This window comes from Loxodonta africana, chromosome 6, assembly GCF_030014295.1.
Source record: "Loxodonta africana isolate mLoxAfr1 chromosome 6, mLoxAfr1.hap2, whole genome shotgun sequence".
Lineage (NCBI taxonomy): Eukaryota > Metazoa > Chordata > Mammalia > Proboscidea > Elephantidae > Loxodonta > Loxodonta africana.
The window spans coordinates 56,314,409-56,338,312 of NC_087347.1; the positions used below are offsets into that span (position 1 = coordinate 56,314,409).

The 23,904-nt window shown below is 39.4% G+C and overlaps 1 protein-coding gene across 5 annotated transcripts in view; it reads right to left on the reverse strand.

Annotated features, from left to right (window-relative positions):
- Positions 1 to 4,663: 4,663 nt before the first annotated feature.
- Positions 4,664 to 23,904, reverse strand: part of INPP1 (inositol polyphosphate-1-phosphatase) — a 29,389-nt gene continuing 10,148 nt past the window's right edge. For 4 of the 5 annotated variants that reach the window (XM_010602710.3, XM_003406166.4, XM_023542736.2 and 1 more), the window contains exons 3-7: positions 14,891 to 15,157; positions 12,414 to 12,474; positions 8,977 to 9,177; positions 7,144 to 7,318; positions 4,665 to 5,485 (exon numbers count right to left, since the gene is read on the reverse strand). In XM_010602710.3, the coding sequence (XP_010601012.1) occupies positions 4,921 to 5,485; positions 7,144 to 7,318; positions 8,977 to 9,177; positions 12,414 to 12,474; positions 14,891 to 15,094 (1,206 nt within the window). In that variant the 5' untranslated portion in view covers positions 15,095 to 15,157 and the 3' untranslated portion in view covers positions 4,665 to 4,920. Of the gene's footprint in view, positions 5,486 to 7,143; positions 7,319 to 8,976; positions 9,194 to 12,413; positions 12,475 to 14,890; positions 15,158 to 23,904 lie in introns of those variants that run through there. The other variant, XM_023542745.2, reaches the window with a different exon arrangement.

Here is a 23,904-nt window from a genome sequence, read left to right on the forward strand (position 1 = left end):
ATTTGCAGTTGCTTAGGCTTGCTTCGTGAACGTTTTCAACCTAACTACCAAGCCAGATAAAATTCTTAACTATGGATGTCAAGGGTTACAACTTACTGCTTCTATTCCATCTTTTTACATTTAGCACTTACAGGCAGGAAAAAAAAAAAAAGAAAAAACTGGGGGAAAAGAAGAAAACTGTAAAAAACTTTTGTTTGCTTCATTCTCCTCTGGAGAAAACAGCAAATACGTGTCATGGAATGGGCAGTGTGAGCAGATGCCTTAAGTGGAATGGCTAAGCAAGGTATATAAAACAGAGACGTGACACAGGTTTTTCTGCATTCTGAGCACTCAACAGAAAGAAACCGAAAGTGTGGCCTGACAAGATGGGCAGTAGACTTCTAGGCCAGTTGCCAGGGCCAAGAATCCCACAGATTTCTGTAGGTATCAGGAGAGGATTAACTGTACTTGTGTTTGTCTTATACTTCCATCTATGCTTTTGCTTCCAGGAAGTTCCCTTTGTTTTCCATCTTGATAAATGCATGTATTTATGGCACTTTTAATTCTTTGGGGGATGAGGTAGAAAAGTGCACAAATGAATGTGGCTAAGGGTTGAGTAATCATGAGACTTTAGTGATAAGACTAAGAGTTGTATGATCAGTTGCTATTGAGTACTAATTCTTGTCCAGTTTCTGAAACCAATTCATCTTTCCAGTCAACAAACATTTAACACGTACTATGTGTCCAGAAAGGAGCCCTGGTGGTGTGGTGGTTAAGCACTCAGCTGCTAACCAGAGGGTCTGCAGTCTGAACCCCACCAGCTGCCCCGCGGGAGAAAAATATGGCAGTCTGCTTCCGTAAAGATTTACTACCTTGGAAACCCTATGGGGCAATTCTACTCTGTCCTATAGGGTCACTATGAGTTGGAATAGACTCAGCGGCACCCAACAACATGTGCCTAGGCACTATTCTAGGCAATGGAGATACATCATTGAACAAAATATATGAAAATCCCTGCCTTTGTGGAACTAACATTCTAGAGTTGGGAGACACACAAATTATATCTTGTATTAGAAGGCAATAGGGACTATGAAGGAAAGAAACAGGGAAGAAGATAATAAGTGTTGGACTGGAATGGGGGGAATGTGAGTTGCTATAGTGGTAAGTGAAGATCTTACTGATACAGTGACATTTGAGAAGTCTTGATGGAGATGAGGGAGAAAACCATGCAGATATATGGAGAAGAGCTTTCCAGTCAGAACTAAGAGCAAGTGCAAAGATCCTGAGGAGAGAATATGCTTGGCAAGTTCAGGGCACAGCGAGGAAGGAAGTGTGGCTGGAACAAAGTGAGCGAGGGAGAGAATAAGAGCAGAGGACCTCCAAGAAATAAAGAGTGGGGGAATGGGAAGAGAGTACAGTAAGCCTTGTAGGTTATGTAATAATGTTGGCTTTTACTCTGAATGAACTAAGGAGCCCTTGGAGGGTTTTGAGCAGAAGAGACATGATACCTGACATGTTTTAGAAGGATCACTTTGGCTTCTGTGTTGAGAATAGACAGTATGGAAGGGAGTGTCTTAGTCATCTAGTGCTGCTGTAACAGAAATACCACAAGTGGATGGCTTTAACAAAGAAAAGTTTATTCTCTCATAGTCCAGTAGGCTACAAATCCAGGTTCAGGGCATCAGCTCCAGGAGAAGACTCTCTCTCTGTTGCCTTTGGAGGAAGGTCCTTGTCGTCAATCTTTCCTTGGTCTGGGAGCATTTCTGCACAGAAGCCCTGGGTCCAAAGGACGTGCTCTGCTCCTGGTGCTTCTTTCTTGGTGGTATGAGGCCCCCAACTCTCTGCTTGCTTCCTCTTTTCCTTTTATCTCTTGTAAGATAAAAAGTGGTGCAGACCACACCCCAGGGAAACTCCCTTTACATTGGAGCAGGGAGGTGACCTGAGCAAGAGTGTTGCATCCCACCCTAATCCTTTTAACCACAGGCAGAGACTATGATTTATAACACATAGGAAAATCACAAAATGGAGGACAACCACACATGGCCTACCCAAGTTAATACACACATTTTGGTGGGACATAATTCAATCCATGACAGGGAGTTAGGAGTTTATTGCAATAATCCAGGTGAAAGATAAATAGGGCCTGGAACAGGGTGCAGGGCAGCAGAACGATAAGGAATGGTTGAATCCTGGATATATTTTGAAGGCGGACTGGCTGTGTTTTTGATTTGAATTTTGAGGGAATTGCATCAATGTTGACTTGGAATCCCAGAGAGTGCTCTTATTGACGTGCAGCTGAAGCTATCTTTTTACTGTCCTCCATTTAATTGACCTGGAAGATTAAAATCTCTATCTATTCCCCTGTAACACACACTGACTGATGCATAAGACATTGGATATTTATGGTGCCAAGAGGCTACTCTCTACAACACCTGTCCATCACTACCCTCAGCTCTTGTTCCCATCAGTTGAGTTGTATGTTTACTAAGAATTGCTGATTTCTTTCTAAAACCCTTTATTTCATTTGTACTTTTTGTAATTAAATGGTTTAATTAGATATAATGCAGAATAATGGAACATGGGTTTCAAAAAAAAAAAAGAATTGAAGGTGTTGGAAAGCATTGATAAAGGTGAGTCTTAGAAAATGGGGAAAATTTATAAAATCCAGAATGATTATGCTCTCAGATTGCTTTGTAAATATTTTAAAGTTTCTCTTCCCCTTTAAAGAACTCAGAACTAGAAATCATGCTCACATTGGTGTGGTTTATGCAAGAAAAACAATGTAGACCTCCTATCAGCAGTCACATGCTTAAACAGGCCCTAGCTTTCCAACAAGACCGACAGTGAATGTATGTAATAAATGTTCAAAAGATATTTGCATAATTTTTTGATTCCCAGTTCATTCAGCTTTTATTTTTCAATTAACCAACTAGCTGTTCAGATCACATTGAAGATGACTATTTTTGTTGTATTTTATTATTAATTTGCATAGTCTAAAATGTTCATACTGATAAATACTTTTTCTTGAACCATATTCTATTTCTCCATTCTGGCACCGTATGAGGGAATAAAGCTAGGTTCTGTGTTTTCATTTCTAATTTTTTTGTGTGAAGAATGAATCACTTGACTTAAAATCAACCTCTAAAATTAGACTGTAAACGATAACAATATGTAGCTTGAGGGCTCACAATCAATCACAGAACACAGTACCAAAAAATTGCCCTGGATTCCGACTCATGGCGACCATGTAGGACAGAGTAAAACCACCCCATAGGGTTTCCAAGGAGCGGCTGGTGGATTCAAGCTGTGGACCTTCTGGTGAGCAGCCGAGCTCTTAACAACTGGGTCACCAGGGCTCTACAGAACACAATACAGATCTTAAGAAACGATAACCACGTCACTAAATGAATTGGTGAATCTGCAGCATGCACCAAATACTACTAAAAAAGTATAATTATTTTGCAGTGGTAGAAATCAGGGATTCAAATCACTTTGTTCCACTTCCAATCCCTGCTGAGCATTTGCATTTCCAACAATTCCTAGGTGAGGCTAATGTTGCTGGTTAGGGAGCAATTCTGAGAACCACTAGTAGAGCAGTGGGTCTCCAAATTTAGTACACAGAAGAATCACCTGAGGATCTTGTTAAACTGTGAATTCTGATTCAGCATATGGGGTGGGGGGGTGGAAATGCAAATTCTCTGCAGGGGTTCAACCTATTTGAAGCCCTGGAAGAAATAGAGAGGATGCTGCAGAAATATCTTTTGGCCCCCAGGGGGCGCAGGGCAGACGGACATCAGAGCTCAGAGTTTGATCCCTTCTAAAAAGGAGCCCTGGTGGTGCAGTGGTTAAAGCAATCGACTGTTAACTGAAAGTTGTTGCTTCCATAGAGGTTTACAGCCTTGGAAACCCTATGGGGTTGCTATGAGTCAGAATCAACTTGACAGCAGTGTGTTTTGGGGTTTAGCTGCACTTAAAACCCTAATGGAGCAGTTGTACCTGCACACACGGGGTCGCTGTGAATCTGAATTGACTTAACAGCAACTAGCAACAACTGTACTACCAGGGCCTGCTGAGAATGCAAAAAGTGGCCCCCTATATGTCCACTAGGGGGTGCAAATGGTTAATGCACTTAGCTGCTAACCAAAAGGTTGGCAGTTCAAGTCTACCCAAAGCCCCTTGGAAGAAAGGCCTGGCAATATACTTCCGAAAAATCAGCCACTGAAAACCCCACAGAGCATGTTCTATTCTGACACATGTGGGGTTGCCAGGAGTCAGAATCGACTCAATGACAACTGGTCTTGTATGACCACCTCAGAGAACATTCAATATGGGATGCTAGTAGTAAAACCTACCTCTGTGTTTTGATGAAGTGTAGTAAATATGTAAAAACTGCAGGCCCATTCTGCCTCATCTATAGGAGTGGGCGGGTGGGTGGGTGTGTGGGTGTGTGTGTGTGTGTGTGCACTTGTGGTGCCCAAAATGCTCCAGGCTTTAATTCATGACGAGGAGACATAACAATACTGTTGAAAGCACATGAACTTGGCTAAGTCTTGCAAATTCACAGTTCTAAATATTCTGCCACAGAGGCTAAAACTGCAGATTTTTCTTTCAAGACAGGAAACAAAACCTAGGCACTACCCAATCCTGCATTCTTCCTAATATTTCAGTAACATTTCACCTTTCAATTAGGTGTTCACAGCAGTTTTACTAATTGAGCAGGGTTTTCTCTTTCTTCAATATTTTATTGAAGTGTTTCAAGCAAAACTAATAATTCTATGCAGATTTCACACATGAACTCAATTCCTGTATGAATGTCATTCATTTATTGAAATTAAAATTATTCTAACACATAATGGAAAAACGCTCCTCAAAAGAGGAAGACAGCGATATGGGAGATATTTTCACAGTTCGGTTTAAATGTATACGGAGGTCAGACTTTATCTATGTATTTGTATCTGCAGGTACAAGGTTTTGGATGAGGAGGCTCAGGAACATCTCCAGCTGCCTCCTTGATCTGTATGCAATTAGTCCTCCCTTGTTGGCCCACTGATCAACTCCAGAAGCACCTTCATTTGGCACATGGTATACCAACTGTGGCAAATTGAGCCCCTTTTCTGGATTTCTTTCTAAGCATTCCTTTAGATCTACCATTCCCCCACCCATTGACCTCAGTATGGCGTGAGCAGCACAGGAGTCCCACTTGAATGTGGTATCTTCTGAAAAGATATAAATGTCCACAAGGCCTTGCACAACACAAAGACTCTTGTAACCAGCTCCAGCTGCCCGAAATACGCTATCTCCACATACACGAAACAATGCAGCTTTGATAGTTTCCTTTTCACTTGTACTAATGACAGCTGAAAAACCGTGGGCTTCTGCTTCAGAGCTGGTGTTTTCAGTCAGTTGGCTTGGTGTTTCGGTGCCGTTTCTTTCGGGAATGTGGAGCTGAAGTGAATGGATATTGGTCTCCATGTAAGAAAGGCCCCAGTAGCACTGTCCTTTCCACCTGTGGAAGAGTTGTTTTAGTTTGTAGGTTATCACATTTGTTTTTTCATTACACATGTTGGTTTCAAACTTATTGATATCAAATATATATACATTTATATATATAATATACATGATATATATCATCATAATGTAATGAGTCTTAACAGTCTTAAGACTAGAAATGGATATCGAATAGCTAACTCATTTCTGAAAGCTACTAATCTGCATGCAGCTGCCTGTGTTGTCACAGACTAGAAATCCTTTCAATTTTATGACATTATCACATCAATCTAGGACAACACTAAAATATTTGTGGGATTTGGGGCCTCCAGGAACACTGCAAACTGCTGTTGCCACTTTCGGCATTTAAAGTTTAACAGGGAAAAAGATGAACAGATAAAGAATTTTTCTTTTCAACCTGCAAATACTTTACCATCTCTTTAACAAGTTTTTCTTCATTTGGTAACTTTCTTTCTCTTATTCACTGGTTCCACTCTGGCTTCTAACACCAAGAAAGATGGACTCGTAATACTATTTTTGGCAATAAGAACAACAGCATGTATCATTTATCAATGCTTAACTTAATATGTATGTTGGGTAGCTTACTCCATTTACAGATGAGGTAACTGAGGCTTTAAGACGGTAAATAATGTGGCCAAGATCACCCCAGCTAGTCAGCCATAGCATCTGGATTCAAACCAGGCAGTCTGACTCTGGGATCTCTGCCATTAACTACTTCATCAGCCACCTCCGTTTCTAGTCATTAGTACGTCTGCATCCAGTCCCAATTCTTTGTACTTTTTCAATAACCTTTTAAAGATGACAAACACATTTTTTGGCTTAGAAGGAAAGAGGGGTGGCAGAAGAAAATGAAAGTTCCAAAGGTACAGTTTTTGACTATAAAAGAACAAACACTTCTTAGTCACTTGAAGTGCCTGAAGATTCAGTAGAAATATATGGTCCTACACAAATAGAAAAATGAGACCTATTTCAATAAAAACCAAAACCACAGAGGAAAGCTGCTTGTTTCCACTTGGCCTTGCCATGCCCTGGAGCTAACCCCAAAGCACGAGCCATGGATCAGAGGCAACTGGAGTCCTGGTTGTTCTCTTTGTTCTGTGCAGGAGTCCAGGGAAAGGGCGGGGGAGGGAGGAGGCAGAAAAGAAAAATGATGCTGACAGCATTATAGCAAGAGATAACCCACAGTCAGATTCTAATCCTGGGCATACCTACCAATCTTTTCATTGGAAAATTTTCACATTTCTGGTTTGAACTTTATTTTAAAATTGTACAAAGGTTCAACTGGCTATATAGTGATAGCATCTGTCTTGTTCCAGATGTGTTAGAAGACAATGTTACCACCACTCTATTAAGCTGGTTTTAAATGGATTCTAGAAAACAGAGAACAGGATTGCTATATCCCAAATGCAAAACCATAATTTCTGCAAGACAGTATTTCTTTCAAAAGTTTCTATCGGCATGCACCTGGCCCCAAATAAATTGATCCCAAATCCAGAACTGAAAATAGAAAGAACTTTAATTCAAACATGCAAACTTTCAGTAGGAACAACCCCACATATCGAGTTATGTGAATGTCATGTAGAGTGATAATCCTGACAATAAACTAAGCTAGTAAATTTTAAAAACCTTAAGATGCCAAAAATGTTAATCTTTTACCTGAGGGTGTTTGGGTCTTGTGACACAAAAGGTTGATTAACGACTCCCATCAGGGGCGTCCCTGTCTGTATGTCATAGACACCAATTAAAATAGTGACGCACTGAAGCCCGCAGGAGAAAATTCCTTGGTTGGGTTTGATGTCAGCAGAGCCTTTTATATACTGATAAGTTGAATCTAAAAAAAAATGAAGCAAAGTTGTTCAGATTCAGGAAAAAGATTATTTAGAAGATAATATTGAATATATCTACTAGTGATAATATTGAATATACTAATTTGGCAACCAATCAAGTTTTATCTCTAGCTGTCACTTGTCATGAACTGTTTTATTTGGCCTCTCATACTTTACTTTTAAGTTGCTTTGTGTTTTGTTTTCCCAACTAAATGGGAGCTCTCGACCAGAGGAGACACATCTATAGTTCCTGTGGCACCTAGCATAGCACACTGCATATAATAAGCATGCAAATATTCGTAACACGTCAAAAGCATTTAAAAGCTAATAAATCAGGGTAATGGATGGGATTCCTTACAGCTGTTATAATCAGAGGATTAGTCCAAGGGGAATGGAATAGCTTCCTCCCAGGAATCTGTCAAGTGTGGAATTACCCTTTTTTGTTTTCTTTTGTTTTGGTCCCTCAAGTTAGAAGATGGAAAGGGACAATGCTGGTGGCATAAAAGGATTCTAGAAATGAATGTTGCTCCTGTGAAAAAGAAGCTGAGGAGCTGGGTTTACCCTTAAGATGTATACACAGCAGCAGCTGCCTGCCATCATCATTTTTAAGGGTATGCAGACTTAAGAGCCAAAAAGCTGATAAAAGAATCCACACAGCGTGGACCCAAGAAATGGAAAATCCTTGTTACTCAGAAATCATAATTGATTTTTACCCTAAAATATTTGGGGGATGGGTCTTAATTTCCATATATAATCCATTGGCTGAGTGTTATGTAATTCTCTGCTGACTAACCCATTTCTATAAAATTGTGTTAATATGCTTGTAGGATGGGGACATCAGGGTTGTTTTTGTTTGTTTTTGCCTGCTCAGCATAATGCATGGTCCCAGTTGTGCTGGGTAGAATATACCAGTGAGGTAGAAAAGAACAAAAGAGAGAACTTTTAAAATTAATACCTACGACTTTGTGTTAACAGCATCATTAAGGTAAGGCCTACGCCTTTAAAGCAATGAATTAGAGATTATGATTCTACCACAATGACAAAAAAAAAAAAGTGGTGAGGTTTAAACAGAGCTCACAAACTCATTGCTCATGAGTCATATTTAGCTGTGTTTTGCTTAGCCTGCGCAGTGCTTTTGTTTGTTTAATCCAATTAGTTGTCAATGGTTAAAAATAGAGATATTTCACTTAAAAACCTAGATTTTCATTTGTCTTTAAGAATCTGAAGATCTGGCCTGCAACCCCATATGGCAACAACTCGCAGAGTGCCCTTTAGATGGTGTGTATGCTGAAGTGGCCATAGCTTCTATCACTGCATTCTTCGCTCATTTATTTACCAGTGTGGCCCTGAAGGCATTTGAGCTTGAAACCCCTGTACTGAAAAATTTTTCAAAGATTTTACAAAGATGTATGTCTGCGTGTGTATGTACATGTATGTATATGTGTATATACACAAATACACACATATACATGTTATACATATATCTATAATACAACATATAACACACCTCTCAACTTTTCTTTCATCATTCTAAAACCTTAAAACAATTTTTAAAAAATTTTAGGAGAGCTAAACTACACTCAATGATTTTTATTTTTCTAAGAAAAAAAAAAAAAAATGCTGCGAACAAATAATAAAAGCAAATACACTCTCCTATACTTACCTATGGGATCCACCCATATTCCCAAAATGTCCTGTGGAATATCGACCCTTATCGAATCCAGAGCTGGGTCAGTAAAGGAGACATCCTGATGAACAACCTTGGCTAATGCTTCAGATGCCAACTTGTTACCATTAAGAACTTTGCTAAGAAGCTCCACTGTTTCTGCCTCTGCTGAACACAGTCTCAAGATAATCTTTTCCCCTGGAGTAAAGACAAACTAAAAGCCATTACATTTCAAGAGTTTCAGTGGAGAAAGAATGAGAGAGAGAGAGAAAGAGGGGATGGGGAGCAAAAGTTGAACACTTAGATTGTGTGAGGGAAATCCGTAAACCTGGCGGACTGCCAGGATCACCTGGTGGGCTGCATGAAGTCACAGATGGCAGTGGCGACTCGAGCGCTTAATCAGAATAGCTAGGGATGGGCTCCAGGAATCAAAGGACTTTCTCCCCAGAAAAGTATCCACAGGGGCACATGCACACAATTTTGTGTCCAGTGTAAAGGGACTTGTGGACCAGTTAAGAATCCCTGAATCCTTGATCTTTAATCTTTTTTTTTCTTTTGACTTACAATACACTCAGGTCACCCTGCTTATGTCTGAATGTATTATTGACAAGAATGCAGATCTTATCAGCACACTAAAATGCTTCTACCTCCTCCTCATCTGATACTGGTTTATCCTCAGGAAAGTGATATAAGATGAAGTATGATGTTAGCCGCCATTGAGCCACCCCCTGACTCATGGCAATCCCACACACAACAGAATAAAACGTTGCCTGGTCCTGCACCACCCCCATGATTGATTGCGGATTGGATTTTTGTGATCCATTGGGTTTTCATTGGCTGATTTTCAGAGGCAGATTGCCAGGCCTTTTTTCCTAGTTCGTTTTAGTGTGGAAGCTCTGCTGAAACCTGTTAACCATCATCACATCTTTAAATGCAGTAAAACTACTAATCTAAATGGCATATAAGTAGCTCTCTTCAGTAAAACTCACTGAAAATTGGGATGTAACAAAAGAAGCTTCTCTAAATGAAACCAGAAGTTACCAAGTCCAGGTATTTTACCTACCACTTTAAACATGCTCCTTATATCTTTGGTTAATCTGGTTTCCAACCCCCAAAAGAAGCATGAGGGAAAAGCCTGGTAAAAACAGGCAAACTAATAGCAACAAAAAGTATCTACAATGGAGAAAATTCTATTAAAAAAAAAAATCAAGTAAACATGGCACATTGGGGTTTTTTAGGTGTGCAGATAAATACTCCAAGTACTGTCACTATTCTAAGGACTGGCAGCACCCATGTTACCTGGGAGCTTGTTAGAACTTCAGAATCTCAGGCCCCACCCAAGACCTCTTGAATTTTAACAATATCTCCAGGTAATTCATATGGTCATTAAAATTTAAGAAGTACAAAGTGAAACAATGATTATAATGATGATTCTGAATCAGCAAGAAACAATTAGATTAAATTAAATTAGACTGTTAAAGTTGGGGAATAATAATGCTAATAATGGCCACTGAGCATCAACTCTGGGCTCAGTAAGTCATAGGATCGTTCAAAACAGCAAATCATATCCTATCACTCCTTTGCTTAAAATTCTCCAATGGATTCCCATCACACTTAGAGAGAAATCCAGGATCCTTCCCACCACTTGTGGGCTGTCCGTGAACTGTGCTTACCTCATCCCAGGGCTTTGAACCTGTTTGTTCAGGTTTGAACCCCAGCCGAGAATTTGCATTTCTAACAAGTTCCCAGGTGATGCTAATATGTTGGTCAGGAGCCAATTCTGAGAACCCCTAGCAAAGCAGTGGTTCTCAAAATTCATTTTACATAAGAGTCACTTGGGGGTCTTGTTAAAATGTAGATTCTGATTCAGGATACCTGGGGGTGGAAATGCAGTTCAAAGCCCTGCCTCATCCACCGTTCTCCAGGTCTCTGTTTCTCCAACATGGCTAAGCCCATTCCCTCCTTGAAGCTTCAGCTCTCAAAAAAAAAAGTATGTAGAATGCATTTCTGCCCCTATCATGCTAGATAAAAATAACTGAGGTTAAAATAAACTGTTTATGCAGTAGCCAAATGTAGGATTTTAAACAGGATTTCTTATGAATCAATCACAGGAGTCTTGTCTTGTTTTTAAACTTAAGTTTAAATGGGATTTCTCTCTCTTCTGACTGTGGTAGAACTAATTACATTTTAATACACAGCCCATGAAGGAGACTTAAAATCTTTCAGAGTTAACCCAGAAGATAGTTTTTCTTTTTTCTATTAATGTGCTTCTAGATGTTTGTTTAATTATTTATCAAGTGATCAGCCACTACTTAAATTTCTGGAAACCCTGGTGGCAATGGTTAAGTGCTACAGCTGTTAACCAAAAGGTCAGCACTTTGAATCCACCAGGTGCTCCTTGGGAACTCTATGGGGCAGTTCTACTTTGTCCTATGGGTTGCTATGAGTCGGAATCAACTCGATGACAATAGTTTTTTGTTTTTTTTTTAACTTAAATTTCTGGAGCCCTCGTGGCACAGTGGTTAAAGTGTTCGGCTGCTAACCGAAAAAGGTGGGTGGCTCAAACCCACCAGCTGTTCCACAGGATAAAGACGTGGCAGTATGCTTCTGTAAAGGTTTACAGCCTTGGAAACTCTATGGGGGGCAGTTCTACTCTGTCCTACAGGGTTGCTATGCATCAGAATCAACTGGACAGTAATGGGTTTTGTTTGGTTTATTTTAATTTTCTACCATTAAACAAACAAAACACCAAACAAGCTAAAAACAATGTGTTTCTCTCAAAAGAATCTGATAGGGATTTTGATATTTTTATCTATAACACAGGGCAGCATGGAGATCTATCAAAGGTGAATCTGGCCCACAGGAAACTAATTAAATAAGACTTAAAGCTTGATGCTAAAAGGAACCTTTCAGTTAGTCCAACTCCTTTTACAGAGACTCTGAGATCCACAGAAGTGATGAGGTCATTTGCTTAAGTTCACATGGTACTTCAGAATCAGGGCCTCTCCTCTACATTTTTAGCCAAGGTCCATGGACTCCCCAGGGGGTCTACGAATGGGTTTAAACCTAGGGCCTGAAATTGTCTGTACAATTGTGTAGATGTGCATTTTTCTGAGGCCATCTTTTCCTTCCATCAGATCCCCACAGGGCCATGCAACCTTCCCAGAGATTAAGACACAAATTATTAAAATGCTACAGATTTATATCTATCTTAAATAAATACATGTGGATCTTCTAAATTATTCTAAGGTACCACATCTCTGTAACTTAAATGCCATGATATTCTGAGGTAGAGATTCAATGAAATTTAACATTTAAATATATTATATTGTTTACACTGAAAAGCTACCACACATCCATTTATTTGTAAGTTGGAGATTAGAATACCATATGATAATTAAGTTACAAAAACACATTAAGATTCTTATACTTACCCAAATCATTGGTAAACTCATTGGATTCTTCTCCAGAAATTTTTTTCCCCAAGCCTGGAAACTGAATGATTCAAAGCATGATAGAAAGAATTCAATTCTGAATGGCTTTTCATTTCATATTTCAAAACTAAATAGCACAATTAGATCTATAATTCAGAAATGTAAATCAATCGCAGTGTAGAAAATAAAGTCAGCCTGGTTCAGTGCTTAGTTTTCTAATATTATCCTGCCCCACCACCCCTCTAGAAAGTTCAAATTATGGTAGTTGTTCTGGTTTTCTTTCCAATTTCATAAGTACTTCTATAAACTTCATCCTTCTACTGAAGGATCACAGTAAATTAGAGTGTTTGAAATTAAGAAAGTTTAACTGTTGCTCTTCAAAACCAGTAGCTTATATGAGTTAATACTGTTGATGAAACCCATTGCTGTTGAGTTGATTCTGGCTCATAGTGACCCTATAGAGCAGAGGGTTTCAAAGGAGCACCTGGTGGATTTGAGCTGCCGACCTTTGGGTTAGCAGCCAAACACTTATCCACTGTGCCACCAGGGCTCCAATACTGTTGACCGAGTACCCCAAATTATTACTTTTTATGAAAAGGATGAAAGAAATTGGATGACATGAGATTTTGTTTACACCTTCAGGTGTGTTTTAGGCACCTGTTGGAGGTGTCATTAGCCTTCAGACTAGGAGAATGTAGTGACAGAAAAAAAGAAGAAAAATAATTTATTGACCAAGTAATTAATGTATCAATAGAGTGACTAAATGGAGTCAAGTAAGAATCTTTTCTCTCTATAATCAGAAAGCTTTCATATACATTTTGCTTCTGATCTCTGTATAGTAAACATAGTTTTTCTGAAAACGTGCTAAATTATGATACACATGATCTTCTCAGGGAAAAAAAGCAAGGAAATGCTTCAAATGTTTGAACTCAGTCATTCTTTGATGGCCAATAGCTTTAACAGTGCCCACAAACACCTGTTATTTTTTTCTCTTTTGCACAACACTACAAATGAACAAAGGCTGGAAACTAGCCTCTTCATCTAAGTTTGAAGCGCAGTCTCCCCAGACCACTCAAAAACTGTTTCTGAGGCTACAGAATATAAGAGTCATGAAACAAAGATATCTTACACAGCAAAAACTATCATTTTTTTACTTATCAGCGTTGCATACACCTCCTGAATGAACAATTGCCTGAACGTGTTAGAATGCTTTGGGGCAAACATTAGCTCATAAGTTAATGTTGACACATTTCTAATCCAGTTGCTCAACCATCCCTTGGATCCAACTATCTTGATCAGCAACAAACAAAAATAAACTTGTTTCATTTAGTTTACTAGAGCCAGATATTACAGGGTATGAAAAAGAATAAAGTTTGTAGAAATTTCAAGGGGGTCATTTATTCTCTCCTCCTGTCTGTGGTCAAGATTCCACTTAAATCATTGTAAAATGATCCCTGATTTTTTGAGAATTTCATAGAAACAATTGCAATATTTTATAATGGTTTATGTCATGAAGTTCTATCCTCCCCAAACCTAAAGTATGTAATTATTAGATTATAAAAGGCAATACAGTACTGCAAAGAACACAGACTCTGAAGCCAGTGTACCTGTATTCTAAAGCTGGCCCTGCCCTTCACTTGCTGTGTAACCCTGGAAAAGTTAGTTAACCTCTCGGAGCCTCACTTTTCTCGTCTGCTACACTGAAACACTAGTTCTTACCTCATCAAATTGTTGCACCGGTTAAATAAATCGATATATGTAAAGCCCTTAGAGCACTGCCTGGCACACGGTAAGCACTTCTAAGTGTCTGCTAGAGTTATTATTATTGCTACTTATGAATAGTTTCTTTTCCCCAGTCAGCTCAAGATACCCAGAATCACAGTCACTGTTAGTCATAAACAATGTTTTTCCACTAGAATAAAGGGAGACGGAAAGTCTCCAGGACTCTATAAGCCTGCAATCAAGGCAACCATTAGATAAATGACTAAGTCAGAAAGTGGGACTTAATACACCAAGTAAAACAAACAACACAAGTTACAAAACAGTATGCTATCATTTCTGCTGAAATAAATTATGTATTTAATAAATCACACATACACATCAAAGGAAAGCATTCCAACAATAGTTTAGAGTTATGAGGTTTCTTATTTTTGCTTATTTTGGAAAGAACATATATTATTTATTTTTAAAAATTCATTAATAAGTGAAAGGTCTATCTAAATGAAATATTTATCTCTAAGTGTTAGAATTGTGAGTGATTTTTCTTATTTGTTTTTCTGTATTTTTAAATTTTTCTGCAATGGACACTTTATTAATGTAATAAAAACAAGGGAGGGGAAAGCCAAGATGTTTATTTTAATCCAAGGTGCTAGTATCCTGAGAGGGCGGGGGCGGAAGCAAACAGCATGCTATTCTATAATGAGAAAAAACTACAGGGGCAAACATTTTGCAATTGCCTTGGCTGTCACCTCTCTTACCTTGTTCTCCAAATTCTGTTTTATAACTTCCTGTACCAGTACATCAGCCAGGGTCTTGAAATCGACAGCGAACTTCTTGTTCTTTTCTCCCTCTTTCTTTTCTTCTATCAGCAGCTGGAAGAGAGCTTCCTGCTGCCTGCATGCCCGGGCGATGTTGGCAGCTTTCTCGGAGACACAGAGCAGCTCCCGGAGAATATCTGACATTTCTGAACGCTGCTTTCAGCTGCAGCTGCCGGTGGAATCCGTACCCACCCTCTGGGCTGTCAGCTGGCAGAGTACAAGAATGTGAAAGAGAAAGCAGTTCAGAGAGTGATGTCGGATGCCTCCGGCAAAATAACAACCCATCTGGCAGTCAACCTGGTTAGCATGGCTAAACAGCTAGTATATATCATATTCACATGGTCAATGTGGAAGTAAGGTTGTAGATATAATCCAAAACGTGAGGCTTATTTTTTTTTTATCTTAAAAAAATATTTTAAGCCTCAAAAGGTCCATTACACAAAGAGTGGAATTCTTAGCAAAAGAAAATCTTCAAACGAGAACCTATGTTATAACTCCCTAGGCAGACAGAGGGACACACAGCACAATGTTAAAAGAAAAGCCAAATTCCTGTAATGACCTTAGAGTGATTACATAGGCTAATTTAGTGGCAGTATTGAAGTAGTGCTCTTTCTTTCACCCTATGGGAGTGGAGGGGAGGAGACATGGAAGAGGATTTATTCTATCAGTTCCGGGGCAACTTTCTAGAAGTACTAAGCACCACACCGGCAAAAGCTGTTTACTGCAAAAGACTCTGGGGCCACTCTTGGGCTGCACAGACGAAGCAGATCTGCCAGTCATGCTTTTTTTCCCCCCAGTGAAAAAGAGTCTCCTTCGTGCTGCTCTTCTACCAAACTAAAAGTTTAAATAATAAAATGAAGTAAAATATGCAACTTGTGGGGACTTGAAAAGTTCTGGCTTCTAAAAGTGTTTTGCATATACCTACTGGGTCTATCTTGCAGTTTAGAGGGAAACAATTCTCATTTTTTTAATAGCAGCTACCATTTACTGAAAATTTAAAAAATTTCTATCTCATGATTGTAAGAATTACTGTCAGGATTTATCCACCCTGCTTTACTGTCAAGGAAACTGAAGCTTAGAGAGGTTAAGTAACTTCTTCAGGGTTACACAAGACTAAACGGAAGGGCTTGAAATTGGTCTTGCATAGAAGCCTGTGCCCTTTATTATTACAATAAACAATTTTCTTCATTTAAAATGTTACCTTATAGAGTCTAGGAGACTGGGGATTAGCACAACTCTGAAAATGTCAATACAATTGAGTTAATCATGAGTTGTCATAGTTGATGTGTCTTAAACTTTAAGTGTGCTAAAAAATATGTTGCCTTCTTACTAAGATTATGTGAAAACACATGTCTAAATTCAGTCCTAATAAAAGAAAATTTATTAAAAAAACAATGAGACATTCTCTTTCACTACTAAATAGCAACACTGTTTTTAAACTTAACCTTCATTCTTGGAGAGTATGTGGTGGAATAGGGACTCACACTCTGCCAGGAAGCACCCAGTCAAATACATTTCCAGACAGCAATTTGACAAATATGTATCAAGATCTCTATAGATGTCACTACTCTTTCAAAAAGTAACTCCAGGCTTTCCTTAATTTGTGTTAGAGCTGAGTTCAAATATTCCTGTACAAGGAGAATTAATGTTATTTAGAGTAGCAAAAAGTTGAAAGTAAATGGATGTCAGAAGAGACTCTGAAACTTACTTTTGACTGTAGAATAGCTGAAGCGAATGGAAGAAATGATGAGGTGAAAGAGCTGAACAGAAGATTTCAAAGGGAGTTCAGGAAGATTAAGTGTTATAATGACACATGCAAAGACCTGGAGTTAGAAAACCAAAAGGGAAGAACATGCTCAGCATGTCTCAAGCTGAAAGAATTGAAGAAAAAATTCTAGCCTTAAGTTGCAATACTGAAGGATTCTATGGGCAAAATATTGAATGACACAGAAAGCATCAAAAGAAGATGGTACAGAGTCACTGTACCAAAAAGAATTAGTCGGCTCTCAACCATTTCAGGAGGTAGCATATGATCAAGAACTGATGGTTATTAAAGGAAGAAGTCCAAGCTGCACTGAAGGCACCGGCGAAAAGCAAGGCTCCAGGAATTGATGGAATACCAATTGAGATGTTTCAACAAAAGGATGCAGCACTGGAAGTGCTCACTCATCTATGCCAAGAAATTTGGAAGACAGCAACTGGCCAACCGACTGGAAGAGGCTGATATTTGTGCCCATTCCAAAGAAAGGTAATTCAACAGAATGCAGAAATTATGGAACAATATTATTAATACCACACAAAAGTAGAATTTTGCTGAAGATCATTCAAAAGTGGTTGCAGCAGTACATCGGCAGGGAACTTTCAGAAGTTCAAGCCAGACTCAGAAGAGGACACGGAATGAGGGCTATCATTGCTGATGTCAGACAGATCTTGGCTGAAAGCAGAGAATACCAGAATGATGTTTATCTGTGTTTTTACTGACTATGCAAAGGCATTTGACTGTGTGGATCATAAGAAATTATGGGTAACATTGTGAAAAAAGGAAATCCCAGAACACTTACTTGTGTTCATGAGGAGCCTGTACATAGATGAAGAGGCACTTGTTTGAAGAGGACAAGGGGATCCTTCATGGTATAAAGTTGGGAAAGGTGTGCGTTAGGGTTGGACCCATTCACCATATTTATTCAATCCGTATGCTGAGTAAAAATGATCCAAGAAACTGGACTATATGAAGAAGAATGCAGCATCTGGATTGGAGGAGGACTCATTAACGACCTGCGTTATGCAGATGACACAGCCTTGGTTGCTAAAAGTGAAGAGGACTTGAAGCACTTACTGATGAAGATCAAAAACTACAGTCTTCAGTACGGAGTGCACCGCAACATAAAGAAAACAAAAATCCTCACAACTGGACAAATAAGTAGCATCATGATAAACAGAGAAAATATTGAAGTTGTCAAGGATTTTGCTTTACTTGGATCCACAATCAATGCCCATGGAAGCAGCAGTTAAGAAATCAAATGACATGTTGCATCGGGCAAATCTGCTGCAAAAGACCTCGTAAAAGTGTTAAGAAAGCAAAGATGTCACTTTGAGGACTAAGGTACATCTGACCTGGGCCAAGGTATTTTCAATCGTCTCATATGCATGTGAAAGCTGGACAATGAATAAGGAAGACTGAAGAATTGATGCCTCTGAATTATGGTGTTGGCAAAGAATATTTAATATACCATGGACTGCCGGAAGAATGAACAAATGTCTTGGAAGAAGTACAGCCAGAATGCTCCTTAGAAGCGAGGATGGTGAGACTTTGTCTCATGGACTTTGGACATGTTATCAGGAGGGACCAGTCCCCGGAAAAAGACATCATGTTTAGTAAAGTAGGAGTTCAGTGAAAAAGAGGAAGACCCTCAATGAGATGGACTGACACAGCCATGTGGCTGCACCAATGTGCTCAAAAATAACAATGTGAGGACAGCACAGGACCAGGCAGTGTTTTGTACTGTTGTACATGGAGTCGCTATGAGTTGGAACTGACTGGACAGCACCTAAGAGAAACAATAATAGTAGCAAAAATTGAAAGTAAGCTTAAATAAATATTGATAAAACATAAGATAGAATACTATTCAGTCATTTAAATCATGTTTAAATGTTTTGAAGAATCTTTAATATGGAAATAAGTTAACGTTATAATGTTATGTGGGAAAGTAGATGCATAATGTGATACATATAAACCAAACCAAACCCCTTGCCATCAAGTCAATTCCAACTCATAGCGATGCTATAGAACCAAGTAGAACTGCCCCATAGGGTTTCCAAAGGACGGCTGGTGGATTTGAACTGCCCACCTTCTGGTTAGCAGCTGAGCTCTTAACCACTGCACCACCAGGGCTCCATGACACACACACACACAGTATATATATATATATACACACTGTGTGTGTGTGTGTATATACATATATAGAGAAGGATTAAGGTTATTAAGTACATTAAGGTTTTAATGTGATTACAGAGGGGTAGAATTGTGGATGAGGTATCTTTTCCTTATACTTTTTCAAATCTTGTACTATAAATATATAATATATATAAAATAAATTAATTATAAAAATATCCTGGGGCAATTAAGCCTGAAGGGACAATACTTCTCAACTGCTAGAGGCAACTGTCCATACAAAGTGGGACTATAGTTATAACACAAAAACTGTCAGGTGGTAGTAGGATGGAGTTAAAACTTGAAAAACAAAATCAGCTACCTATCTAAATGCCTTTTCTATCAAAAATAAATGATATGTTGGGAGATTCACTGTATATATTTACTGTACAAGGTTCTCAATACAGAACTTCAGTGTACATCGATGTCTTTCAATCAGAAGCCCGTGGAGCTTCCCTGTCCAGAGCCTTTATTCGGCCTCATTAAGCAGGCATGATTGATAGAATTTTGTCCCGCCCCTTTCCCAGGTCAGCCTCTACCTGAGTCACCTCATTAGTGTAAACCTTCAGGTGTGGCCTGGAGGCCTCGTCAAAGACACTTCAGTCATTGGGGTAAGTCCAAGGTTTTAGAGGTACTCTCCCAGGAACCAAAGACAAAGACCAAATTCTTTGGGTAAAGTTAAATTCTTTACCCCACAGAACTCCATTTGATCTGTATTTCTCAAAGTGTGTTCTGAAAACTACCTGGGTCGGAATTACTCAAGGAGCCTATCACAAAGAGGCGGACTTCTGGGCTCCACCTGAACTTAGTTCATCAAAATCTCTGGGGGTAGGGCCCAGGAATCTGGATTTTAAGCAGCCTCCTGGGTGATCCTCTAAACACTGAAATCTAATAGCTACTGCTCTCAAAGCTGCTTTTTTTTTTTTTTTTTTATCACTGTGCTTGTGATTTCAGGGATGCTGCTACCTGGTGGCAGGTATCTTGGTGGAACCATGTAGGCGCAGCGATTTTGTTATCAGTTATCCATGTGCAGAGAGAGGCCAAAGTTAAAATAAAAGCTAACATGTATCAGATATTTATTACATGCTAGGCATTCTTCTAAGCACTTTACATATATTAACTCATTTAATCCTCACACAACCCTTTACATACATTAACTCATTTAATCCTCATACAACTATTATCTCTGTTTTACTGGCGAAGAAACTGAGGCACAGGGGAAAAAAAAAAAAAAACACTCCTTGCTATCAATTCTGACTCACAGCGACCCTATGGGACAGAGTAGAACTGCCCCATAGTGTTTCCGAGGAGTGGCTGGTAGATTTGAACTGCTGACCTTTTGGTTAGCAGCCGAACACTTAACCACTGTGCCACCTGGGTTCTGAGGCACAGGGCGGTTAAGTAATTTGCCAAAAATCACACAACTAGGAAGTGAGTGGCAGGGACAAGATTCAAGCCCAGGTAAGCTGGCACTGAAGCCCACACTCTTAACCAGTATCGTAGTCAATGAATTTTTTTCATAAAATGTTAGCTGTTAAATAAGGAAGGAAATTAGCAGCTATAGCATAAATAATTATAAGCACATTATTAATATAACTTACATTATAAAGTAAAAAGTAAATAAACACACACCTAGCTGACAGCTTCACTAATCTGGCCATTACAAGTCATTATTTAAATGACACTTGACTTTCCCTTCTACTCTCAGAAAAAAATGTTTTTGCTCAGCTGATACTCAACCTCATCAAACACACTACTGGGTGGAAAAAACTCTTCTATCATGTTCCGATGATGTCTTCGTTAAACGATTATCATCTGTGGTTGGGCTCAAACCCAAACCAAACCCGTTGCCATCCAGTCAATTCCAACTCATAGCACCCTACAGGATAGAGTAGAACTGCCCCATAGGGTTTCCAAGGAGCACCTGGTAGAACTGCTGATCTTTTGCTTAGCAGCCAAGCTCTTAACCACCGCACCACCAGGGTTCAACTCATGCCAAATACCTAATTCCTTTCCTGAAAGAGTTGTTGTTAATTACCCTTGAGTCGACTCATGGGCAACCGTATGTGTGCAGAGTAGAACTGTTCCATGGGGTTTTCAAGGCTGTGACCTTTTGGAAGCAGATCACCAGGCCTGTCTTTTGAGGCACCTTGCTAATCTTTGCAAAACTGACACAATCCATTCCTTAGTCTTCTGTTTTCTGGCCAAACAGTAAAAATGGGATGAGGTTCTTCCCTCCCCTCCCTCTTCCCATTACGTAATCAATAAATTTAATTCTATGAGGCAAACTTTCCAACTAGAAGCTTCTCCCTTCAACAGTCAAACCATGAAGGATGCAGAGAACACTCAAATAACCTTTCATAAGCCTTGCTTTTTTACAACCTATTTGAAGTCACATTTGACCAAACAAGCCTAAAGAAGTTACATAATATGTTCCCCAATATCTCAGGCCGAATGTATATCTGTAAATTAGCAGAAGATTGTGTCACAATGCCACATAGAATTAAAGTCTCTTTTATGTGGCTTTCATACCCAGATGGAGAAATACTGAAAATACTTCTCAGAAAAAAAAAAAAAAAAAACAGGCTTTTAAGACTTTTCCTGGAAACTCAAACCTCTCTACAAAGACAAAACTCTACTTTGTGAACATTCTGTTGTCTCATGAGAAAACCAGTGGTTTGAAAATCGTATCGGAAGAATTTATACATATTTCAGGTGTGATAAACAGTATAGTGGGAAAGACACACACTTTGGAAACAGGGTAGACTTGGGTTCAAAACCTGGCTCTGCCACTAACTAGCTGTGTGGCATCAGGTAATTTACTTACCCTCTTTGAGCTTCTCTCCTCATCTATAATATGATGCTAATACTTAGGTTGCAAGAATGTTATGAAGATCAAACAAGATGTTTCTGGAAAAGTACCCAGCACAGAGGCTTGTTGATAGCCTAGTTGATAAAAATTGCCAGATATTACTATTAACCACCACCTGTCAGTTTGTCATACTATGGTGGCTTGCTTGTTGCTATGATGCTAGATGCTATGCCACCGATGTTTCAAATGACAGTAGGATCACTCATGGTGGACAGGGTTCAGTGGAGCTTCTAGGCTAAGACAGACTAGGAAAAAGGCCTGGTGATCTGCTTCTGAAAACTGTTATTGTTATTACGTGACATCAAGTTTGTTCCCACTAATAGTGACCCCATGTACAACAGAACAAAACACTACCCAGTTTTGCATCATCCTCACAATCATTGCTGTGTTTGAGCCCACCGTTGCAGTCATGGTGTCAGTCCATCTTATTGAGGGTCTTCCTCTTTTTCACTACCCTCTACTTTACCAAGCATGATATCCTTCTCCAGGTACTGGTCCCTCCTGATAATATGTCCCAAGTACGTGAGATGAAGTCTTGCTATCTTTGTTTTTAAAGAGTATTCTGGCTGTACCTCTTCTGAGACAGATTTGTTTGTTCTTCTGGCAGTCCATGGTATATTCAATATTCTTCACTAACACTATAATTTAAAGGTATCAATTCTTCTTCAGTCTTCCCTACACATTGTCCAGCTTTTGCATGCATATGAGGCAACTGAAAACACCGTGGCTTGGATCAGGTACACCTTAGTCCTCAAAGTAACATCTTTGCTTTTTAATACTTTTATGAGGACTTTTGCAGCAGATTTGCCCAATGCGATACATCTTTTGATTTCTTGGCTGCTGTTTCCACAGGCATTGATTGTCGATTCAAGTAAAATGAAATCCTTGACAACTTCAGTCTTTTCTCGGTTTATCATGATGTTGCTTATTGGTCCAGTTGCGAGGATTTTTTTGTTTTTCTTTTTTTTGTGTTGAGGTATAGTCCTTTCATCTTCATCAGTAAGTGCTTCAAGTCCTCTTTGCTTTCAGCAAACAAGGTTGTGTTATCTGCATATCGCAGCTTGTTAATGAGCCTCCAATTCTGATGCCATGTTCTTCATATAGTACAGTTTCTTGGATTATTTATCCAATATACAGATTGGATACATCTGAAAATTAGCCATTGAAAACCTTATGGATAACCACAGAACACTTAGAACATCATGCTTGGTAGAGAGTCAGTGGAAAAGAGGGAGACCCTCAATGAAATGGATTGACACAGTGGCTAAAACAATGGGCTCAAACATAGCTCAGGCTGTGAGGATGGCACAGGACCAGGCAATGTTTCATTCTGTTATACATAAGATTTCTGAGTTGGAGCCAACTTGACGGCACCTAACAACAACGTTACTATTAAATATAACTTCATAGAAACCACATGTCCTTACTTGAGAAATAAGAGGCTGGCAACTTTACATGGGTCACTGAAACCTTTTCTGAAAATTTACTAGTCCATTAAATCCAGAAGCCCAGGAACCACTTGTAATTCTCTGAATGGCCCAGAATAAAGTTCATTTACGCAGGCCAGATCTGACTACTTCAGTTTCTGGGCGTCTGGGTGGAAACTTTGGTTCCTACACTGGCTTCACAGTAAACCATCTACGGGTGGCTTGGGAGAGCCATTATTCTGTCAAAGGAGACATTTTGTCAGGGTATTTTGTGGAAATTCTAGGACCAAGGGAGTCCATTCTTGTGTGCAGGGTATCAGAAGCCAGCTGTGTCTTTCTGTTGTCAACAGCAATAGAAATGTGAGGACACAGACAAGGGCTCTCAGCCAAAACAGAATTGCTCTCCAGTGAATAGGTAAGTGAGTCAAAGCATTTCTGTTGACATTTCCTTCTTCCTGTTGATGACTCCTTATTGCTACAGAGCCCACATTTTTGCCCATTATATATCAACCCCACCCCACCCCCACCTTCATAGCCTGCATTCAGTCTTACACTCATCCTCTGAGGAACAGCAATCTGAAGGTATGGTATGGTGGCTCTGCCTGACAAGTACTGCTGTTGGGGGGAAAGGCCAGACTTCCTTGAAGTACCTGGGTGTTTTACAAGGTGTCTGTGCTGATCTCTCTCAAGAAGGAGCAGCTCATGCTGAGGGCTCGACCAAGGC